General features: G+C 48.3%; 1 protein-coding gene across 1 annotated transcript in view; it reads left to right on the top strand.

Moving 5' to 3' along the window:
• BTBD18 (BTB domain containing 18) overlaps window positions 1-21,059 on the top strand; it is a 235,959-nt gene that overhangs the window by 92,021 nt on the left and 122,879 nt on the right. Inside the window, exon 2 of the mRNA XM_069629029.1 lies at window positions 959-1,084. Coding sequence (XP_069485130.1) covers window positions 976-1,084 — 109 coding nt within the window. The 5' untranslated portion in view covers window positions 959-975. The remainder of the gene's footprint in view (window positions 1-958; window positions 1,085-21,059) is intronic.

Genomic DNA, 21,059 nt, shown 5'->3' with positions numbered 1-21,059 from the left:
GTCTATTGTGCAGGACTTCTTCAAAGAACATTTGCTCCATACCAAACTCCTTTGATGGCCCCCTCTTCATCCAGTGCCCATCACACCAGTGCAAATATAAGCTCTAGTTGGGGTAAAACCAAGGGTTGCTTCTGAGACAGCCGAAAAAATCTGGAAATATGTTAACCCTCCTTTACCCTCATGCAAACGCAATTAAAATGTTGCCATTGATGGGTTTGGGATTTAAAGAATCTCTGCCTAGAGACATTTTGGGAAGACCATCAGCAAAACTGCAATTTTAAATAACATATTTAATGTTATTTCTTTTTACTTACTCATCATTTATTGCTGCCAAACTGTAAGAGGGTGCTTTTATACAACTTTAGTGTAGCCCATATGCTGTTGCCCATTCATAGGTGAGCCTTTATAGGAGGAGGCCTTTTTTCCAACCAAGCGTTTCCTTTTTTGTACTTGGAGAGGGGAAAGGGAAAGACAAGACACAATCGGATTTTCTGCCCCTGATGGAGTAGAAAGAGGGACAGGAGCTGGGCAGAACAACAAAGAATCTTTGCAAGAGACTGAACTAGGATTAACATTAAGGCTGTCTTTTCCTGTTACCTTTGACATTGAGGAGGAACTCTGGATTGAAGTCTGAATGAGGTTTATAGAGGTCTTGAGACCATATGTGTATTGTATCAAAAGCATAATGGGGCACCTGCTCTGGCTCTCTGATGGATAACTTCTCAGTGAACGTTTTGAACAAAATGAACTCTCTGCCCCCCACCCACCTCAGAATCACACCTACAGAGGAAGACCCAGGGGTTAAACTAACATACAGCAAGAGAGATTGCGTCCAGACAGAGGGAAAATATCAAATCGCCATAGAATTCCCTTTTCTGTGAAAACTCAACCTAGGATTAAGAAGCCATTCTCTCTACTTTGTAACCAGTGTTCTAGTTTTCTTTTCCTTCACTTGCAGAGACGGCCACAATCGAAATGTCAACCATCGTTTACAGAAGCTCACGCCTACTTCGTGCAACATTCCAACAGCTCCATCACCAGCAGAAATCGGGGACCTTCTGTGATGTTATCCTCCAAGCTGAAGGTAAGGAGTCTCATAACATAATTATAGAATGAGGTGGTGGGGTAAAATATAGAATAAACCCAGCTTGGAATACTTTGCACTTGGAGTGGATTGGGTGTGAATGGTTGATGACTAGAGAATGTATGTATTTTTATTTATATTTGAAACTAACAAAAATGGTGTACGTATGTTCCAGAAACACAGTCCCTGAGAATTAAAGGGGGAACGTTGGCTATAGTCGTCCACAAATATATAATTTAGGTGGTGAAAAGGAGGCTGCTGATACGTGTATAACTGAACACAAGAAACCAAACCAAGGATTATGTTGCAGTAGTTCGCAGGAATTCACGTATCAGTATTTGGATCATATAGATGTACCACTTTTCATAGAGGTGATGGCATTTAAGTTTGCTTACTTTGAGGTCTGTGTTCTCAGCTGACAGGGCTTTTGTGGTGTGCCATGAGCAATTTATAAAGCTATGTCTCGTCTCGGAGTTCGGAGTTGTCCCAACACTAAAGTTTGAGTGAGTATTTAGGCTTCTTTGAAGTGTGTGATTTTCAGGCCTTCCTCAAAAGGAATAAGGAAACTGTTAGGCTTATTATGGTGTTTCCCTAAGTTGGAAGAGTTTGGGGCCAAATACTCTTTTGATCTTATGCCTCTGTGTTATTATCGATTGATATCTCGTTGGATAAGTGTCTTGAATTGAATAGGATGGGGTACCCTTGAGACCTAGTGATGCTCATTTAAAGCAGGATGCAATATGGTATGCCTTTTCAAGATGGAGACAGAGGCCAACTGCCTAATTTTTAATCCTGTTGAGCTTCATCGACTTCTACTGGGCCCATTGTGAACTAACTGATGGTGTCCATTTGAGACTGTAGCAGGGTTTTATTGAGCTCAAATCCATGTCTTTGCATACATGCCAGAGTTGCTTTCTTAGCAACATGCTTTGAAAGTTGAACCTTTTTTTACCACTGCTGGGATATAATATTAGAGAGTCAAATCGGACCCCCAGATGTTTCTTTCTGTAATCAGAATCTCTACTTTGTATTTCTCCAGGGATAAGCGGCTCTCCTTCATCCAGAAGTACATGTTCTTTAGATAGTTTGCAAACCTGTTATGGAATTTCAATCTTTTCAGTAGTCAGAAGTGTAGATGGGCATCATTAGTATATATCTGGAACTGCAATTCTAAACATGTGGTCAAAGATGTAGGATTTGTACAAAGGATGGCAATGGCAAGCCCCATCCTATAGTATATATGGGAGGCCGGTACTCAAATTTTAAAGGAACTGTTTCTGCCCCTTTGGGTGCAACAAAGCCAGACAAGAGATATGCGCCCCCTGATGACACCACCCTGTGGCTTAGGGACCAATCAAAACCCAACTCCGTTATTGCTATTGCTGCTAAGAGGCATCCCTTTCTTGTAGCTTATAACCCTACCAGGTAGGGTGTAATGGAACACTTTCAATCATAGGGAGAAATGTGTTGGCCACAGCCTCTCTTGCCATCAGAGTCTATTAAAAAAATGTCGTCCTAAAATGTTGCAATTTATTGAACAAATTTCAGAAGAAATGCAAACGAGACTGGGCAGATTGTTTTGGGAAAGAGAAGACACATGTTAGTTAACTTTGCAGCCACTGGCTGGAGATGGTTCTTGGCTGGGGGCGATGTGACTTATTGCATGGTACGATGCATTCGTCCAGTAACTGGCATTGTATGTCATGACTGGGATATTCAGGTGGTGGTCCAGTGGCTCTGGCCATGCAGGCCTTTGGGGCCCCGGGGTACTTTGTCTAATGGTTATGGAGTATCTCATTGTTTTGTAATGCTAGGCCTCTGCTTCTAACCGGTCGCTCCAGCCTCATGTAGGTTCAAGGTGCAATGTTTCTTTTTGGAACAGAAGGTCCTGGAGGCTGCTTCTAAATCAGCTGTCCCTATCAGGCCAGGTGAAGAATGCATCGTCTTCACTGTTCCCTCTGGTTTTGAAATGCAGTATGCACACATCACAGCAAAGCAGTTCCTTCAGAGTGTCATTTTGGAAAGATACCACAGCAAAGCGTCCACACAAGGTCCTGTTTGGGTTGGTGTAGTCTTCACAGATGCAGCTGTCTTTTCCCAGTGATGTGCCGATTCCCCCATTTTATATGAATTTTAGGAGCTGGGTGCAAACTAAGCTTCCATTCGCAATCCGGCACACTGTAAGATTCTTGGAGGGTACCACATTCAAACCTTCCCAAACTTTTTTCTCGGAAAAAAAAATATAGGATTTGGATTTAGCCTTGAATCCCAGACTTTTTACTCCAAATCTCCTTGTCTCCGCTGCCTTATGGAGAGTAGGTAGTGGCCATTGCTATTTATGGCCCCCCTGTATCATTTCATACAAAGGAAAACATAAGTTAAGCCATCAAACTCCTATAGGATTTCCAACACAAGGAAAATCTCAGGCCCTGTCTTGATGCTGTAAGCAAATTATAAACTTATTGTAATAATGCAACACAGTGATCAACTTGTGGTGTACACGCAGCTAACCATTTTTAAAAACAAGGGTCAGTCCCTAATTGTTGTTACCGCGGGGCCTTGTACTACTAGGCAGGGAATTTTAAATATAAAGCAAAAAGAGTATAACGCTACCCCTCCCTCTAGTGTCTAGATCTAGCGTCACCTAGAACATATATGCAAATGTGGAATAAATACTGCACTGAGCCTCAATAGTCCTGTTTCATTAAAAAAAATGAAATGTATTCTTCAGTATTTCATACTACACAATAAACACATTTTGTAATGATGAAAACAATTTCACATACACATAACAATTAACATAGCATTTGGTTCAAGGAGCATGGTGCAATAATCCCACCTCCTTTAAAGTGCACATGTGCGATGTGGGGTTAGTAGAAGGGTGTGTTCAAGGGGATTGGGTCCTCCGACGTATTTCATATCTATGACAGTAATCACCACAGCTGTGCTGCTTCGGAAAATCTTTCTGCGTCCTGCGTCGATGACATCGATACGCCGCCCTCGAGGACCTCCTCCAGCGGCCGACGTCACTGGATGTTATAAGTAGGACGCACGGCGCCCGTAGCCTCAGTTCCGTTTTTTCCACGAACGTGTTCGCTTCGGAGATCTCGGCGCGCCTCCACTCTTTGGAGTTTCTGTTCTTTCGGTTCTTCGAACCTGTTGGTTTAAGAAGTTAAAGTCCTTCGTGATGTCTACCTCTTCTTCCACCGCGCGTCCGGGCTTCAAGAAGTGCGGGGACTGTGGGTCCAAGATGACGGTGACGGACTCGCACAACGCCTGCCTCTGGTGCCTCGAGGAGGCCCATGACACGGATGATTGTGTCGACTGCCAGTCGCTTACGTCCAAAGCCTTGCGGGAGAGCAAGAAGAAACTGTTGGTCGGTAAGGTGTCCAAGCCCCGGAAGTCGAGGTCTGCGGGGCTTTCGACGGACGATTCGAGGGGTGACTCTCTGCATCATCGTCGGATGTCCAGTGGGTCTCGGTCCCGGAGTGGGTCCCGCCACTCCTCTGCCTCTTCGCGGCACTCCCGGAAGCACCGTCATCGGTCGCCTTCCCTGTCCTCATCCGAGGACTCCGCCCGTCGGCGGGTCGCTTATCCCATCAAGCATGCAACGCCGGAGGAATGGGCTTCCTTCGGTAAGAAAATGCTAGCGATTCTTGAATCGCAGGACACTGGTCCGTCCGCGCCTCCGAGTGGAGTCGGTCGTGATCTGACTAGAGACACTGCTCGTACGCCTTCCGGCTCCGGTGGTCGGCACGATTTGCGGCAGCGGTCCCGCTCGGACAAGGGGAATCGTTCTAGTCACGCCCGTTTCAGGTCCCGGTCCTCGACGCGCTCAAGACCATGTGAGCCTGTGATGTCTTCGAGGAAGACGTCGACGTCTGTGGCGCTGAGGTCGTCGAGGGACTCTCTCGAGGCTCCGCCTCCGAAGAAGTAGTCGACGCCATCGGCACCCAGGATGTCGAGGGACGCGCTCGGGGCTCCGCCCTCGAGGCCTGTGTCGACGCCGTCGATACTGTCGCCGCCGCGTTCAGCATCGACGCAGATTCACTCAACACCTTTCGAGGATGTTTCGACGGGGGTACCCCAGGGCACGGTGGAACCCCCTAGAAAAGCTCTGGCCAAGGTCAAGCATGGCTTTGTTCCCTATTCTGTGCCCTCTTTCCGCCATCTTGAGTACATTTCAGAGGTGGATGAGGGCTCTGATGATGGCATGGTTCCTGATACGGTGCCAGATGAGATTCTCTCGGGCCATAGCCAGATTGAGGACCTGCGTCAGTCCCTGCACGACGCCAGTGGTCTGGACACCTCTCCGGAGGTGGAGTTTTGTAGGCCTGAGCCTGGCACCCATGCCAACTCCTCATACCGGTGCCTTATGTCTAGGGTCACCGAGTACTTGGGTTGGTCTGCTCCCCCAGGGGATTTTCTTCAGGATGACCTCACGGATATCCTCGACCAGAGGAGGGTGGTGGCGGCTTGGACTGCTCCAGAGAGTCTCCCGGCAGTGGGCAAGTCTTTGCTGCAAAAAAATACCGTCCAGCCAGTAGCAACCCCTGCTACTTGACCAAGCACCCCACTCCGGAGAGTTTGGTGGTGCAGGCGGCTACGGCCCCAGCAAAGCAGGCGTCGTATCCTACCATCCCTCCTGATGGGGACGACAAGCGTTTTGATGGTTGGGCGAAGAAAGTGTTTTCTTCAGGCGGTATGGCTCTTCAGGCAGCCAACTCTGTATGTGCCTTGTCACGTTTCACGCACACTCTGTGGAACTGTGTTTCCTTAGCGGCTGAACATCTTCCCGAAGGGGACGAAAGGATGATGTTCTTGCTTTGGTCCAGGATGGCAAGGATGCCATGTGTGAGGCCGTTCAGTCGGGTTTGGACATGGCAGATTGCGTCAGCTGGTCCATGGCGCAAGCACCGTAATACGCAGGTTTGCGTGGTTGCGGAAGTCGGGGTTTGCTCCTGATGTGCAAGCCCGGCTCCTCAACATGCCCTTTGACGGTGAACATCTTTTTGGCAGCAAGGCTGACGAGAGCCTTGAGAGGTTGCAGACCTCCAAAGCTGCAGCAAAGTCGCTGGGCGCTGCAGTTCGCCAACCTCTGCCTTTTCGTCCTAGGGGATAGCAATGGAGGGGAGGTTCCTTTCGTTATTACTCATCCTTTGGTAAAGCGAGAGGGGCTGCCAGTCATAGGGGCCACCATAGTAGTGCCAGAGGTGGAAAGCAGGGTACTCGAGGTGCCAAGGCCGCTCGGGCAGTTGCCTCTTTGCCCTCAGGCAACGCCGCTTCAGCTCAGTCATGAGGCCATGTCCCATGGTTTGCCGGTTGGGGGAAGGCTGGCGCAGCATCTTGTCGAATGGCGTGCCATTACTTCAGATGTGTGGGTTCTGGAGATCATAGCCCACGGCTACTGTCTTCCCTTTCGGCAGAGGCCTCACGACAATCCACCGGGGAATCTCTTGTTGCAGAGTCTGGATCCGCTCCTTGTGCAAGAGGTTCAAGCCCTGCTGGAGAAAGGCGCCATAGAACTGGTGCCTGTAGCGGAGAGGAACAAGGGATGGTATTCCCCTTATTTTTTGATTTCCAAGAAAGACTGGGGATTGAGACCCATCATGGACTTGTGCGGTCTGAACAAACTTCTCAGGAAGGACAAGTTCAAGATGGTTGCTCTTTCTCAAGTCCTCCAGTCCCTTCAACTTCAGGACTGGTTGGTGTCTCTCGACCTCAAGGACGCTTATTTTCATGTGCCGATCCATCCAAAGCACAAGAAGTACCTGAGGTTCGCGGTTGGCGACTCGCACTTTCAATTTTGGGTCCTGCCATTCGGATTGACCTCCGCCCCGAGGGTCTTCACCAAGCTCATGGTAGTGGTGGCAGCGCATCTCAGGAAAGGGGGATTCACGTCTACCCCTACCTGGACGATTGGTTGATCAGGGCACACTCTCCCGAGCAAGTCCTGGATCATCTGTCCGTCACCTGCCACTCCCTCCACAAGCTGGGCTTCTCCCTCACCTTAAAGAAGTCCCATTTGACGCCAACTCAAAGGCTCTAGTACATCGGAGCAGTGCTCGACACGTCCCTGGGGCAGTGTTTTCCTCCCCAGGTGAGGGCTCATCAAATTCAGCTGATGGTGCACAGGTTTCAGCATGCCCAGAGTCTCCCAGCGTTCGAGTTCCTGAGATTGCTCGGTCTCATGGCATCCTGCATTCTTCTGGTGCCAGAGGCCAGGTTGCGATCTTTGCAATGGGCACTCAAGCTCCAGTGGTCTCAGTCCTCAGGCAGGATGTCGGACCCTGTTCAGGTGCCGTCCTCGGTCGCCCAGGTCCTTCTGTGGTGGGCCGTCGAAGGCAATCTGATGAAGGGGGCTCCATTTTGGCTACCCTGGCTGGAGGTGACGATCGTGACAGACGCATCCCTCACGGGATGGGGAGCTCGTGCCAACGAGTTGACAGTCAGCGGTCATTGTTCTCCGTCGGAGTCCAGACTCCATATCAATCTGTTGGAGCTGGGGGCCGTCAGGCTTGCCCTGAAGGTTTTTCTGCCGACTGTGCGAGGAAAGAATGTCCTGATTCTGACGGACAACACAGTGACCATGCACTACCTCAACAAAAAGGGGGGGCAGGGTCACTTCCTCTGTGCAGGGAGGCGATGCAGCTTTGGTTCTGGGCAATCCGGCAGGAAGTTTCGATCTCGGCAGTTCATCTGGCCGGAGACGAAAACGAGATGGCGGACGCTCTGAGCAGGCAGAGCGCCATCTCTGAGTTGGCTCAGGAGATTCTCCTGGAGATCTTCGACCTTTGGGGGACCCCTCAAGTGGATCTCTTCGCCTCCAGTGTCAACCGGAAGTGCGAAAAGTTCTGCTTGCGGGAATTTCCTCCAAGAGGAGCCTTAGGAGACGCGATCTTGGTGGAGTGGTCATTCCCACTGCTGTACGCGTTTCCTCCAGTCCCCTTCATCCCGCAAGTGCTGCGGAGGCTACGAAGGTTTGGTTCCCGGATGATCCTCATTGCTCCGTCATGGGCCCGGAGGACGTGGTACCCGGACCTTCTCGACTTGTCCATCGGCCCTCCACGTCGTCTTCCCTACCGAGACGATCTGCTCTCACGGGAGGGTGGTCGGGTTCTCGATCCAGAGGTCAGATCCCTCAACCTTCACGCTTGGTTTCTGAAAGGTTGAGGTATAAGGATTGGGACCTCCCTGAAGACATGGAGGTGTTGCTTTGGGCCAGAAGGCCCGCAACTAAGTCCCTGTAGCGTTGCCGTTGGAGAAAGTTCTGCGACTGGTGCAGGGTTAAGAATGTGGATCCGTTTTCATGTGACATTCCTTTGGTTCTGTCTTTTCTGCTTTCTTTAGCTCACTGGGGCTTGCAAGTGGGTAAAGGTTACCTGGCGGCGCTATCCATATTTAAGCGCTCGTCTGAAGAGTGTTCTTATTTTAAAATCCCTTTAATTTCTCAGTTTCTAAAAGGGCTCACTAATGTGTTCCCTCAGTCACCTTTCCAGGTGCCCGGTTGGGATTTGAACCTTGCCCTCAAGTTTCTGATGGGTGCTCCGTTTGAGCCTTTGCATTCGTGTCCTTTGAGACTGTTAACTCTTTAAACTGTATTTTTGGTTGCGGTCACTTCTGCTCGCTGAGTGAGTGAGTTACAGGCACTTACAGTTAAGCCACCCTTCACTGTATTTCATAAGGACAGGGTTGTCCTTAGGGTTCGTCCTTCCTTTCTTCCGAAGGTGGTGTTGGAATTTCATTTGGGCCAGAAGGTTATTCTTCCGGCATTTTATCCTCCTCCGCATCCTGGTAAGGAAGAGGAGAGGCTCCATAGGCTCGATCCTAGGAGAGCTTTAAACTTTTATATTTCACGCATGTCCTGGGTCAGAGTGGACGATCAATTCTTCATTGGTTACGCTGGAAAGCGTTTGGGGCAAGCTGTGACTAAGCAGACTTTGTCTCGCTGGATTATTCTGTCAATTTCTGAATGTTACCGCTTGGCGGGGAAGGACCCACCGGTCGGCTTGCGGGCCCATTCTACCAGGGGTATGGCTGACTCTACTGCCCTACAGAGGGGTGTTCCTATTCGTAACATCTGTGATGCAGCCACCTGGGCTTCAGTCCATACTTTTGTATGTCACTACTCCCTCGATTCCATCCGTGGGCAGGATCTGGCTTTTGGCAAGGTGGTCCTTTGCTCCGCAATTTGATTGGGCATTCTAAATTTCTGTATTCTAAATTCTTTTCCCACCTCCTTGCATTGGTACTGCTTTGGGAGTCTGTCATAGATATGGAATACGTCAGAGGACCCAATCCCCTCGAAGAACAAGTTACTCTCTTACCTGGTAACGTTTTTTCGATGGGATGGTCCGACGACGTATTCCATATCCCTCCCTCCCTGCCTTCCCCGCTACAGAATTTCTTATGCAATTGCAGCTTACGTTTCCGCAAGGCTTTGTGTGGTCAGACTGGCAGAAGACTGATGCCAGATGTTCTGGGGAAAAAACTACAACTGAGGCTACGGGCGTCGTGCGTCCTACTTATAACATCCAGTGACGTCGGCCGTCGGAGGAGGTCCTCGAGGGCGGCGTATCGACGTCATCGACGCAGACGCCAAAAGATTTTCCGAAGCAGCACAGCTGTGGTGATTACAGTCATAGATATGGAATACGTCGTCGGACCATCCCATCGAAAGAACGTTACCAGGTAAGGGAGTAACTTGTTCTTTCGTATGCAAGCAACATATTCTGAAAGATTTGTCATTGTTTTTTGTAGTGGTATTGCCGGTACAACTGCTTTCAATACATCCACCATCTATTGATCTATTCAAATTTGGTTCACAGTTCTGGAAGGAGTCTTATTTCTACAGAGGTTGTTTATGTAAAAAGCATTGCCCTAGTTGTATTCTCTGCTTTTTATATTTTTCACAGCAGGATGTTTCTAATTGTATATTTTGTCGACGCTGGGTGTTTCGGCCCTTGTTATGATGATTCGCACATCCTGCCGATCATCTTTGTGGGTCTTCTACTGGGCCTTCATCAGGACATATAATAACTTAATCGTGAAACATAGATCTTTCATCTAGCCCTTTGTTAAATCTGTAATAAAATGTAAAAGATATAATAAAAACAGGTATGAGTGAGGATTTTTATTGCGTATGAGTTTTATCTAATAATCAACTAAGGTATGGGGGACTACTGACCTGAACCTTGTTCAGACACTTAGGTCCATCACCAAGAATCACTCAATTTCCCTATCTTTCCATTAACAGGTAGTCGGTGGTTCCCTGTGTGGTCTTTTCCTCCCTTTGAGGGTTAAATCTGTGGTGAAAATGTGTATTCATTTTTTGTGGCACATCGGATGTGTTCAGGCGATAATATATATTCTCAAACTATCATAGACTAGCTACTGACCTTACAGTGCTGCTGTTCTGCAGCCTGGTGGACATCCTAGGAGTCTTCTTTTGCTAATAACGTATACCTCACCTGCAAGAATATGTCTGTGTCAAAGCGCGGAACGCGCAATGGTGGACATCCTGTTTTTTACTTTTTTAAAAAACAATTCTACGTTTGTCTTGGTTTGCATATTAAAGCTCGCGCTCAGCGTTATTCTACAGGCAGTGCATGCTGCCCTCATTCTGTGCAAAAAAAACACACATCTAACCAGGCATGTTTACTCACCTAGCAAAACAGTGTCTTTGGGGCACCTTTCCCTGACGGGATTAAGGTCTCTGTTTCTCCTAATTTATCCATAGTGGGTCCTTGGATTTGGGCTCACTAGGGAAAAGCAAAAGGTTTAGGGAGCTCATGCCCGAGCTGCAGTTCAGAACATTCTGGCCAACCCTGACGTAGACATGGCTATAGCAATGGGCATCCTCCAAGAAAGGAGGTCTTTTCATTCCATTTGGGGTTCAAGAGATCAAGGATCAGGAACCCCTAGTGGATCCTACACCTCGACGACCATCATGCCCATGTCACGATCCCAATCCTTCAAGCAAACCTGACTCGTCATGGGTAATGTGAAAAATCAGAAGGTGTCTCACCCATTAGTCCCCAGGGATCTGCCATCCAGGTGGCCAGGACACGGCCATCGCTTTTGGATTCAGTTACTGGGGGTGAACCAGTGCGGGAGGATCACCTGAGTGAGGTGTCTTGTGAGAGTGGGACACCGGATGGTGAGACGCGTTATCCCCTTCCTTTAACCCATCCTACCAGGTAGAATATTTAGCCCCCCCCTAACACTCCAGCCGTATACCTGACGTGACCCAATACAATGGTTAGGCGAGGTCAGGCAATTACTGACCATCACACACACCTGACTTCCATTACATTTCCCCACACGGATACACTTCCCCACACGGATAAAAGGCAGAGCACAAAAGCACACACCGAGCGAGGAAAAGCACACAGGGAAACAGCAGTTTCGAGACGGCAGCTGAGCAAGAGAGGAAAGATGGAAAAACCGAAGGGGATCGCAAGGAAGGAAATTCCCTTGACCTTTTCGACAAAGAACCGTTACTTTCCAGAGAACTCGAGAATAGAAAGCGTAAGACCAGGACCAGGAATCCAGGCTGAAGAATCCTGCATTGTGTGGCGGCGATACCCTCCTGCGTCAATAATCAAGGCAGGGAAAATCACCAGCCGCCGTGGTACTGTACTTGGCTCCAAGAACAAAGCAGCGTCAGTGAATCAACACAGCCAGCGAGTTGGGGAGACTGATACAAGACTGGTCTGTGTTGAAGCCAAGGTTGCAAGCATCAACATTGTATGGCGAGCGCTAGAAAGAACATTGTTAAAACGCATGTGATAAGAGACGAAAGTGAACTGCTGATGAGTGATTGAACTTTAAAGCAAGCTACAATACCTTTTGACAGAGTGAAAATCCTGAGACGAAAGGAACTTTAATGTTTTGTCGTTTTGCATCAGGCCCTCTGACATAAGACTTTGAATGGCAAAAAGACTTTGGCACAGAAGGCCCTGATGTGGACGTTTTGAACGGCATCCTGGTGCTAGAGAAGCTGGAGAGTGTGCTAAGCTCGAGTGTGCCACATTGTCCCGTGCTGAAAACGTGGGGAAGGGGAAGCCAATGGCTTGAATATCCTGACATATAATTTCTTGAACACTTTTCTTTTGCATAACATTGTTTCCCACACTATTTGTATTTAGAAGTAAGGATTGGCAATAGGTTTATAAGTATAGGCCTCTTATTTTGACAGACTCGACTAGGACTGCGTTATTATTATTTGCTGGTTGTAGCTTGCTCCCATCCTTACCCAATTGAAGTTCAATAAACACCCTTGAACTGTGATCACTTGTGTCTGCCTTACTGTTTGATACCATGCCTTACTTACAGTAAGCACCACAATTTTCAGCATCATGTGGTGGGAGGCTTCATCATCATTTCGGGAAGTGTCATTAAAAAAGTAGGATTGGATGCTCATCAGCATATAGGTTACAGAAATGTTTTCTAAATTGCTAAGAAGGCAGTGGTTTTACTCCCATTACTCTTTAGTCCAAAAAAGAACATTAATGGAGATTGTATTACAAGTGTCTGAACAGATTTGTCAGAGAAGATAAATTAAAGATGACAATGCATGTAATCTTGAAGAGGTGTTCTTTCACAGCCCTATACATTAGGCTACAGGTCATTCCTAAGCTTAGTGCAAACAGGGTTCTACTACCAGTTCAAGGTTTTACTGTTTGGGTTAAGGTAATTCCTCAGAGTCTTGTCAACATTTCTGGCTTCAGTGGCGGACCACCTTCTTCAGCAAGGGCGTCATATCTTTCCTTACATAGACAAGTGGTTGTTCAGAGCTGTGAGAAACCTGAAGGTGTCTTTCTGACGAGTCCCTGGGGATCTGTCATCCAGGTGGCCAGGACACGGCCATCGCTATTGGATCCAGTTCCTGAGAGTGGACCGGGAGGATGGTGGGGGTCCTCTGGAGTGGAAGTGGGACACCAACAGGTGAGACGTGGTATCCCCTTCCTTCTAACACGTTTTCCCCATCCTACCCTGTAGGATATTTTGAAGCTCCTCCTCCCGCCCACCCTCTTTCCGGCACAACCCTTTCTTAGACCATAACAGACAACGGACTGACACCAGAACCTTTTACCTGACATGTCCCAACACAAGAGTCAGGCAATTGACAATAATCTCAAACACCTGACGGCCCTTTACCTTCCCCACAGGGATAAAAGGCAAAGCACGGGAGCACACTACGAGCAAGGCCAAACGCAACGAGGAGACAGCTGCAGCAAACTGGCAGTTGAAACGGAGGAGAAAGGCAGCGAGACTTGGAAGGACGACGAAGGGTGAACTGCACTTGCCCTTTTCAACTCAAACCCGCAAAGCCTCTGAAATGGGAATTACAAGACCAGGAAGTACAGCTGACATGTGGAGTGACCGATGTCAACAGTGCACGGGGGCCTAATGCATTGATAACGCAAGGGGGGAGGCACGCTGGCTACCGTGGTACCGTCCTTGACTCCAGAAGCAAGCCAAGCCAGTGGACCAGACACAATCGGTGAGTTGGAGGGAGCTGATAGCGAGCCAAATAATATTGAGCCCAAGGAAAGGGCGGCATGAGGTGTCACAGTAGTCCTACAAGGGTCATGTCAAATCCCTTGTACACTTGAAAGTCTCTGATCCATTGCCAAGAGAAAGCTAAGGGAAGTGAATCCCGAATCCTGAGAACATAAAGTGAACTGTATATTTGGCAAACTTGAAACCCGGTATTATGGATGCCTGTTGGGGTGAAGAGTAATACACCCGTGAACACTGTGAAGACAAGAGTGAACACGGCCGAGGGTTGTCTGCAGTAGTAAGTTTCAAGCTGCATTTCAACGGCTGTAGTGAACCAGACCAAGGGAGGCCCAAGTTGCAAGAAGGATCCAAGCCCGGCAGAGGGAGATCCAAGGGGCGAAGAGCAATCGCCCAATGTACAATATTATTGAAGGAACTTTTTTGTTTTGATACATCAGGCCTTCTAAAGCAAGGGACTCAGCAGCGAAGAGACTTGGCCTCTGAAGGTTCTGATATTGTTGAACTGGAATTGTGAGCTTCATACTGGAGAGGCCCAGGTGTGTGCTGTGCTCAGAAGTTCTGCCTTGTCCTGTGCTAAAAATGTGGGGAAGGGAGGCCCAGCAATATCATCCTGACTTATCAGTTTGGGAACACTTCTTTCTTTTCTGGTGAACGTTATTCCACACTCTTTTTTTGTAACTTAGTGTTATGTTATATATATTTGAACATCGCACATACGCCCGAGGGCATCTTGGCGCCAAGCAGTGAATATGACGAAGTGAGATAGCAGAGTGAGTACCTTAAAAAGGAAAGTCTTAAGAGATCGCCGGAAAGCCAGATGGTCAACAGTAGCTTGAAGAGCCCAATGCAGCTCATTCCAGGCTTTAGCAGCTGCCACAGAAAAGGCGTGCCACCTGTCTGTGACAGTCTGATACAGGGATCCGATAGCAGATGGGCAGACTGAGACCGGAGTGTACGAGCGGGGACATAATGAGCACATTTTTCCTGAAGATACTCAGCCCCCAACTTGTAAAAGGCCTGATGCACCTGTCACATAGATTTGAACAGGATCCGCTGCTCAATCAGGAGCCAGTGCAATTGTCTCAGGAGCGGTGCCATTTGTGCTTGTGCTGGAGGATGAAGGATTGGTCTGGCCGCCGCATTCTGGAGCAACAGGATACGATTTATCAAATAGAGTGGTTGGCCATAATACAATGAGTTGTAGTAATCGGCCGTGCTCATAACAAGTACCGCTACCACAGGAGCATGGAAATGGTAGGGAATGAAAGGGAGAGCCTTCTGTAGGGTGCGTAATTTGTAGTGGCCAGATCTGCACACCGCACTCGCCTGCCATCTAAAGAGAAGATGAAAACTTCACCCCTAGATTTTTCACCAAAGGGGAGGGCAGGGGAAACGGGCCAAGGGAAACAGGCCAAAACCTGGGGGTCCAGAAAGAAAGTGGACTAGCTGTGCCGACCACACGGACCTCTGTCTTGTTGCCATTAAGTTTAAGCCAGTTAACAGTCATCCAGGCACCAAGATCCGCCAGAAACTCCTAAGCCGAGATGCAGTTTCAGGGCGAGAGAGATCCAAGCGAACCAGGATCTGTGTGTTGTCCACGTAGGAGTAAACATGGAAGCCATGTGACAGAATAAGAAGACGACGACGAATATAAATGTTGAACAGAATCGGTGAGAGAGCGGATCCCTGTGGGACTCTGCAAAATAATGACATAGCCTTCGATCGAGCAGAAGGGAGGCAGAAAACTGATTGACCAATCAGCCAGGAAAGCAGTGAACCAGCTCAACACTTGCCCCCCCCCCCCAGGCCCCAGGCCAGCGTTCGACAGCTGAGGGATCAGAATGGAATGATCCAGTGTCGAACACCGCTGACGGGTACAATAGGAGTAGTGCACCCACCCTTCGTGGAAAGCATTGGCAATAGGTTTTTAGTATAGGGCCTTTCTTTATTTTTCTTTAAACCTTTATTTAAAGATTGTGTTTACCATTACAACAAAAGCGGCACAAACAGCAGCCGCAACAATGGACTGTTAGAATTTCAGCGAACATTATACAGAAGCAAAAACACTTTGATTAATGCATCCAATATGGGGGGGGGCAAAAGAAGGACATCTAGTATTGGGTAAACCTCTTTAGGGACCTGTTACGTTTGGCGAATCGTCAGTGTCTTTTGTATTTGTCTGGGTCGGACATGAGGTAGCTGCGATATGGCGGCCATATGTCCTTTGGTTGACAGCTCTTTGGCTGTAGTGCAGACCAACGTTCCTCCATATCTGACGCCCATGTGACTGCTTTTAGCCACTGGAGGACAGTTGGACAGACAGGGCGAAACCACAGCAGTAAAATACAGCGTACCGCTAATAACATGCATAAACTGGCCATCTTACGAAGACCCCCTCGTATATGTTCGAATTGATGAAACAAACCACAATTAGCTGGGGTGAGGTCTAGCTTAGAGTTTAATATAGCTGACAGTATCACAAACTCCGGTCCAGTACTCATCCAACTTCAGGCAACTCCATAGCATATGTATATAGTTTGCTTCACTCATGTGACATCTTGGGCATGAGGAGGGATGGGTAATTGAGAAGCTGTGCAGCCGGGTGGGGGTATAGTGGAACCGGTGTAATATTTTAAATTACATTAGCTGAAATCTCGAGTTAAACAGGTTGGTTGGCATATGGATTCCCATCCTTCGTTGGTGATGTTTCCCTAAATCCCTTGACCAGGAATCTGAGTTTAACCAGGGGCTTACGCCCTCAGCTTTTCAATACATCGTACAATCTGGCTACTGTTTCTCCGGTGGAGGTACCCCTCATGATAGTGATAACAGTGGTTCATCTGATGGTTGTATCAGCAAAGGTGTTCCATGTTCGTGTAGCTGCCCGGCGGAGCCCAGCGTATATTAACCATTGTACAGACTGCCTGTGCAGGGACTTTATTAAGTCTCAACATTCCATAAAGGAATCCATATTGTACACACCACCAATCGCCTCGCATCCATTCCTAGCCCAATGGCTAGCTTCAACCTTGCTTATAGTAGGAAATGTTGGAAAGAAATTCCAGAGTGGAGGCCTCTATGATACGGTCTGGGGTTATGTAATATCTATATTTTATCCCATGCTAGGGCTGTTATAGTTACTGGGTCAATATAAATGTTTTCCTTGTTGTATAGTGGCAGTACTACATCACGGGTGCCTGCAACGTGCCTTTCTATTTTTAAATGAGGGTGCTGTGTGTCCTCGTTGAACCAGTAGACTGCTTAGTGTGGTTGTGCCGCTGCCCAGTACCGCTCGAAGTTTGGGGTGGCTAGGCCCCCTCTATCATAAGGTCTGGCCAGTCTATCCCATTTGAGCCGTGCCGCACCGGCGTGCCACATGAAGCCATTTATTGCCTTTTTCTAGTGCCTCGAAAAACACAGTTCCATGCCATAACGGAATGTTGAGGAAATAGTACAGTAGCTTTGGGAGCACTAGCATTTTCCGAAGCGAGACGCGACCTGCGGTGGTGATTGGGAGTTTAGCCCAGGTGCGTAATTTGGTGTGTAAATGGGGTAGGTATTCACCATAGTTTCAAACATATAGGGAGGCTCTGTGCCATCTAACAATTATTCCCAAGTATTTTATCTCTAGCGGTGACCTAGTAAAACCCATTAGATCCGGCGGGGCCTGGTTGCATCGGTCAAAGGGAATAATTCCGACGTTGGGCAGTTGACTCGTAATCAGGACATAGTTCCGACCCTATGGACAGTTTGCATTATTGGTGCCATGTGTCTCGCGGGTCGCGTATTAATAGCAACGCAGCATCCGCGTGCAGCGAGATAATTTCTGGCTCCTTGCGAGTCGGATAACCCTTTGCATATGTTAACTACGGATAGCATCTGCCATCGGCTCCATTACCATCGCAAACAGCGGCGACAGCGGGCAGCCCTGCCTAGTTCTGCCGCATATGTTTATCGGGGGTGATAGGGTACCATTCACGTTTACTTTGGCTACGGGTTGTGCCTACAGTAGTTTTATTCACGAAATGAATCGTGGCCCAAAGTTGTATTTTGTTAATACTGGCCACATGAACTACCAAGACACAGAATCAAAGGCCTTTTGGATATCAAGGGCAGTGGCTACTGCTTGTGCCCGTGGCTCTTTTTGCGATAGGATATTAAAGAGGCGTCTTAGGTTTAATGCAGTGGAGTGGCCAGGGACAAATCCTGATTGGTCTAGATGAATAATGTGTTTCATGTAACAGGCTCAGCGCAGGGCCAAAACTTTGGCAAATATTTTAATGTCCGAATTGATTAGAGAGGGGTTGGTAGGAGCCGCATTGCCCAGGGGGTTTTGCCGGGCTTGAGCAGGATTGTAATCACTGCCTCTGACCATACAGCCATTGGCTCCGGAATAAGAGGAGACTTGAAGTGTTTGTAGAATTTCAACGCCAGGCCATCTGGACCACAGGCTTTGTCAGTTGGAAGTGCTTTGATTGCTCGAGATCTCTTCTGGGGTAATAGGGCTATCTAGGGTTGCCTGGGTGTCTTCGGAGAGTGACGTCAACAGAAGGCTGTCTAGGTATTCATGTATTTCTTGCGGGCCGCTGTATCCGAGTTGGCATATAGCTCTGAATAAAAAGCATGAAATTCCTGGCTTGCCCCCACAGTCGTGCAAACCAGGGCCCCCGATGCATTCTGTATAGTTGGGAGGTGCTGGCTGCCTTGAGTCTGTCCGACAGCTTTGGCTAGCAGCCTGCCAGGCCTTTAACTCTCTCCATATTTCCTTGCCTGATTAGGGCTGTCTAGAAATTTCAGCTCCCTGTCCACGTGTGTCTGGAACTGATCCAGTTCAGCTTTTATATCCCGTAGGATTTGGCTACCTGGGCTTGTCTCTTGTATCTGTTCTAACCTGTGCAGGTGGGTCCCACTCAATTGTATAGCTCTTCGTATGCATTTAAGTATCCCATTCTCGTTTGCAAGGGCTACCCATCTTATGCCTTACAGACTTCCCAGAGGGTTGCCTGCGTGTCCACTCTGCACCTATTTAGATTGAAGTACTTATCAATGCACCTTGTCATTTCTGCCTTGAACATTGGGTCTAGCAGTGATTGAGGCTTAAGCTTCCACCCACTAGTCACAATGGGAGATTCTCCTTCTGTTAACTGCATTGTTACTGGGGAGTGATCTGAGAAGGTTCTGGGCAATATGTCAGCACCGTTCAGTGGTTGACCAATGTGTTTGATATATGCCACATGTGAGTTATGCACTGCTGAGTAGTATGAATATTGCCTGACCATGTATTCAGTGTCCTCCAGACATCTACCAAGCCCATCTCCTTAAGGCCCTCTTTTAGCACCTGGGCAGCTTTGGTAGGTTGCCCGGGTCTGGAGCTGGAGCTCGATCTGGATCTGTCCAGATTGTGCTCCATTATAGTATTGCAATCAGCCCCCCTCACCCCCCCATAGGATGGGGATCATTGGATATTGCGCCAGTAGGTGAAGCATCTCTATATAGAAATCAGGGTCATCAATATTGGGTCCGTATGTGTTTAGCAATAAAATCTCTTGGCTTCGTAACTTCCCGTGCATCAACACATACTGTCCTGCAGGGTCCATATGGGCTCTTATATGTGTATCGTGAGCAGATTTATGAATAGGGGTCATTACCCTTCTGCATTGGGTTGAATATGTAGTGTAGTAATGTTGAGGGCCCAAAGTGTTGGCAAAGACCTTGCAGCACTGAGCCAATGCATGCGTCTCCTGTAGGAACAGGATCTGCACTTTATGCCGTTTTAAGTATAGGTACAGGCGCTGCCTCTTAATCGGGTTTCCCAGCCCCAGCACATTCCAGCTTGCGAAGTGTATAGGGTCAGCTCCCATTGGGACGGATCATGCTGTGTCTACTAGATGCCATTGTGTTGCTCACCATGTAGCGTTGTACATCTTCCATATAGTTATTGCGGTTGCTATCGGTACCTACGAACATGTCACACACATTTTGTATAACTTTACCTCAACTTTCCCCCCCCCCCTCCCCAATCAGAGGGATGATTCCCCCGTTGTGAACACTCTAACTACATTTGCAACATTGACGGGGAGGCTGTGTGCCGACTGCTTCTGGCGCAGCACAGCTAACTTCAATGTTTTACAATTTCAAATATTGCTCTTCCGGTTGAACAGCAGCTTGGGTAGTAGATGAACTTCGGAATGTATTGGGCAGGCGGACTATCTTCTCCCAGGTCTCGGCATCTTGTTCCTGTATTTCTATTCGGGTTCGCTGGCGTAGATTCAAAGAGGTTGAAGTGGTCTGTGCTGGTCACCCTGGGAAGTGTTCTTCTACGAAGCGCATGGCCTCGTCGGGCAGGGTAAAAAATACTTTGCTGTTGTGCTCAATGCGCAGTTTGGCAGAAAAGAGTATGGCGTATTTTACGTTGCGTTCTCAGAGACTCTTTTTAGTTGCCATAAAGGATTTGCGATCTTGCTGCACTGACGCTGAAAAGTCTGGGTAAAGGTGGATTCTGCTAGAGCACAGTAGTAGCTCACCTTTGGCCCTTGCGCTGCGAAGCAACATGTCCCTATCATAGTAATTCAGCACATGGGCAATTATCGGGCGTGGAGGGGCCACAGGTTTGGGTTTCGGGGCCAGTGTGCTGTGGGCTCGTTCAATTGCAAAGTGCAGTGACATCTTTGGATTATCCAGTAACGTCATCGGTGTTCGTTCCACGTATTCTTCCATTGTTCCTCCAGGTTATCATCAGGTATCCCAATAATTCTGAGGTTGCTGCGGTGAGACCTGGTTTCCAGGTGCTTGTTCTTCCTGCTGATGCTCTGGACTTGCTTCGAGAGCGCTGTGAAGTCTGCCATGAGTGCAGTCACTTCATGCTCAGTCGTGCCCACCCTGTTCTCGACCTCGGTAATTTGTGTGTCTGTTTTGTCCATCCAGGCTTTAATGGAGCAGATTGTGCATCCAGCTTAGATTGTAGTGTAGTAAACCCCTCACGCATGTACTCCATCATGTGCTGGAGTTCGCTTGGTCCTTGGTGATTGGCGCCTTCACTGTGTTGTTCACTCGTGCCCTCTGCACCCTCCACCGCCTTAGGTGTAGTCTTGGCAAACATGTTGATGGAGCTTTGTTTTTTCCCGGTTTCCTTCGTCATTATGTTATATTGCTAGCGACTGCGGCAAGTATTAGTAAAGGCTTGGAAGGGGGCACACACAGGCAGTATGCTGCGGCCAGCCCAGTGATGACCCGTAGCAGTATATTAGGGGGGGGGGGGATTCCCATGCAGCTACGTTAAGTTGAGTTGCCAAGCTGCGTAGTCGCTTCTTTCTCCTCTCGTCAGTGCAGTGCTGACCCTTCACAGGGGGAGTGCGATGCCTCTCCTTTGCTATATAACCTTCTGCTCCCGTTATTCGGTGGGGTGGGGCCCTTCGCACTCCCTCATGGCGTCTCGGGTCCTGTTGTT

The sequence above is a fragment of the Ambystoma mexicanum genome, chromosome 12, assembly GCF_040938575.1.
Source record: "Ambystoma mexicanum isolate Mex_15411 chromosome 12, UKY_AmexF1_1, whole genome shotgun sequence".
In the NCBI taxonomy this organism is placed as follows: domain Eukaryota; kingdom Metazoa; phylum Chordata; class Amphibia; order Caudata; family Ambystomatidae; genus Ambystoma; species Ambystoma mexicanum.
Note: the sequence above shows the minus strand (reverse complement) of the source record. Positions and strands in the feature narration are given on the sequence as shown.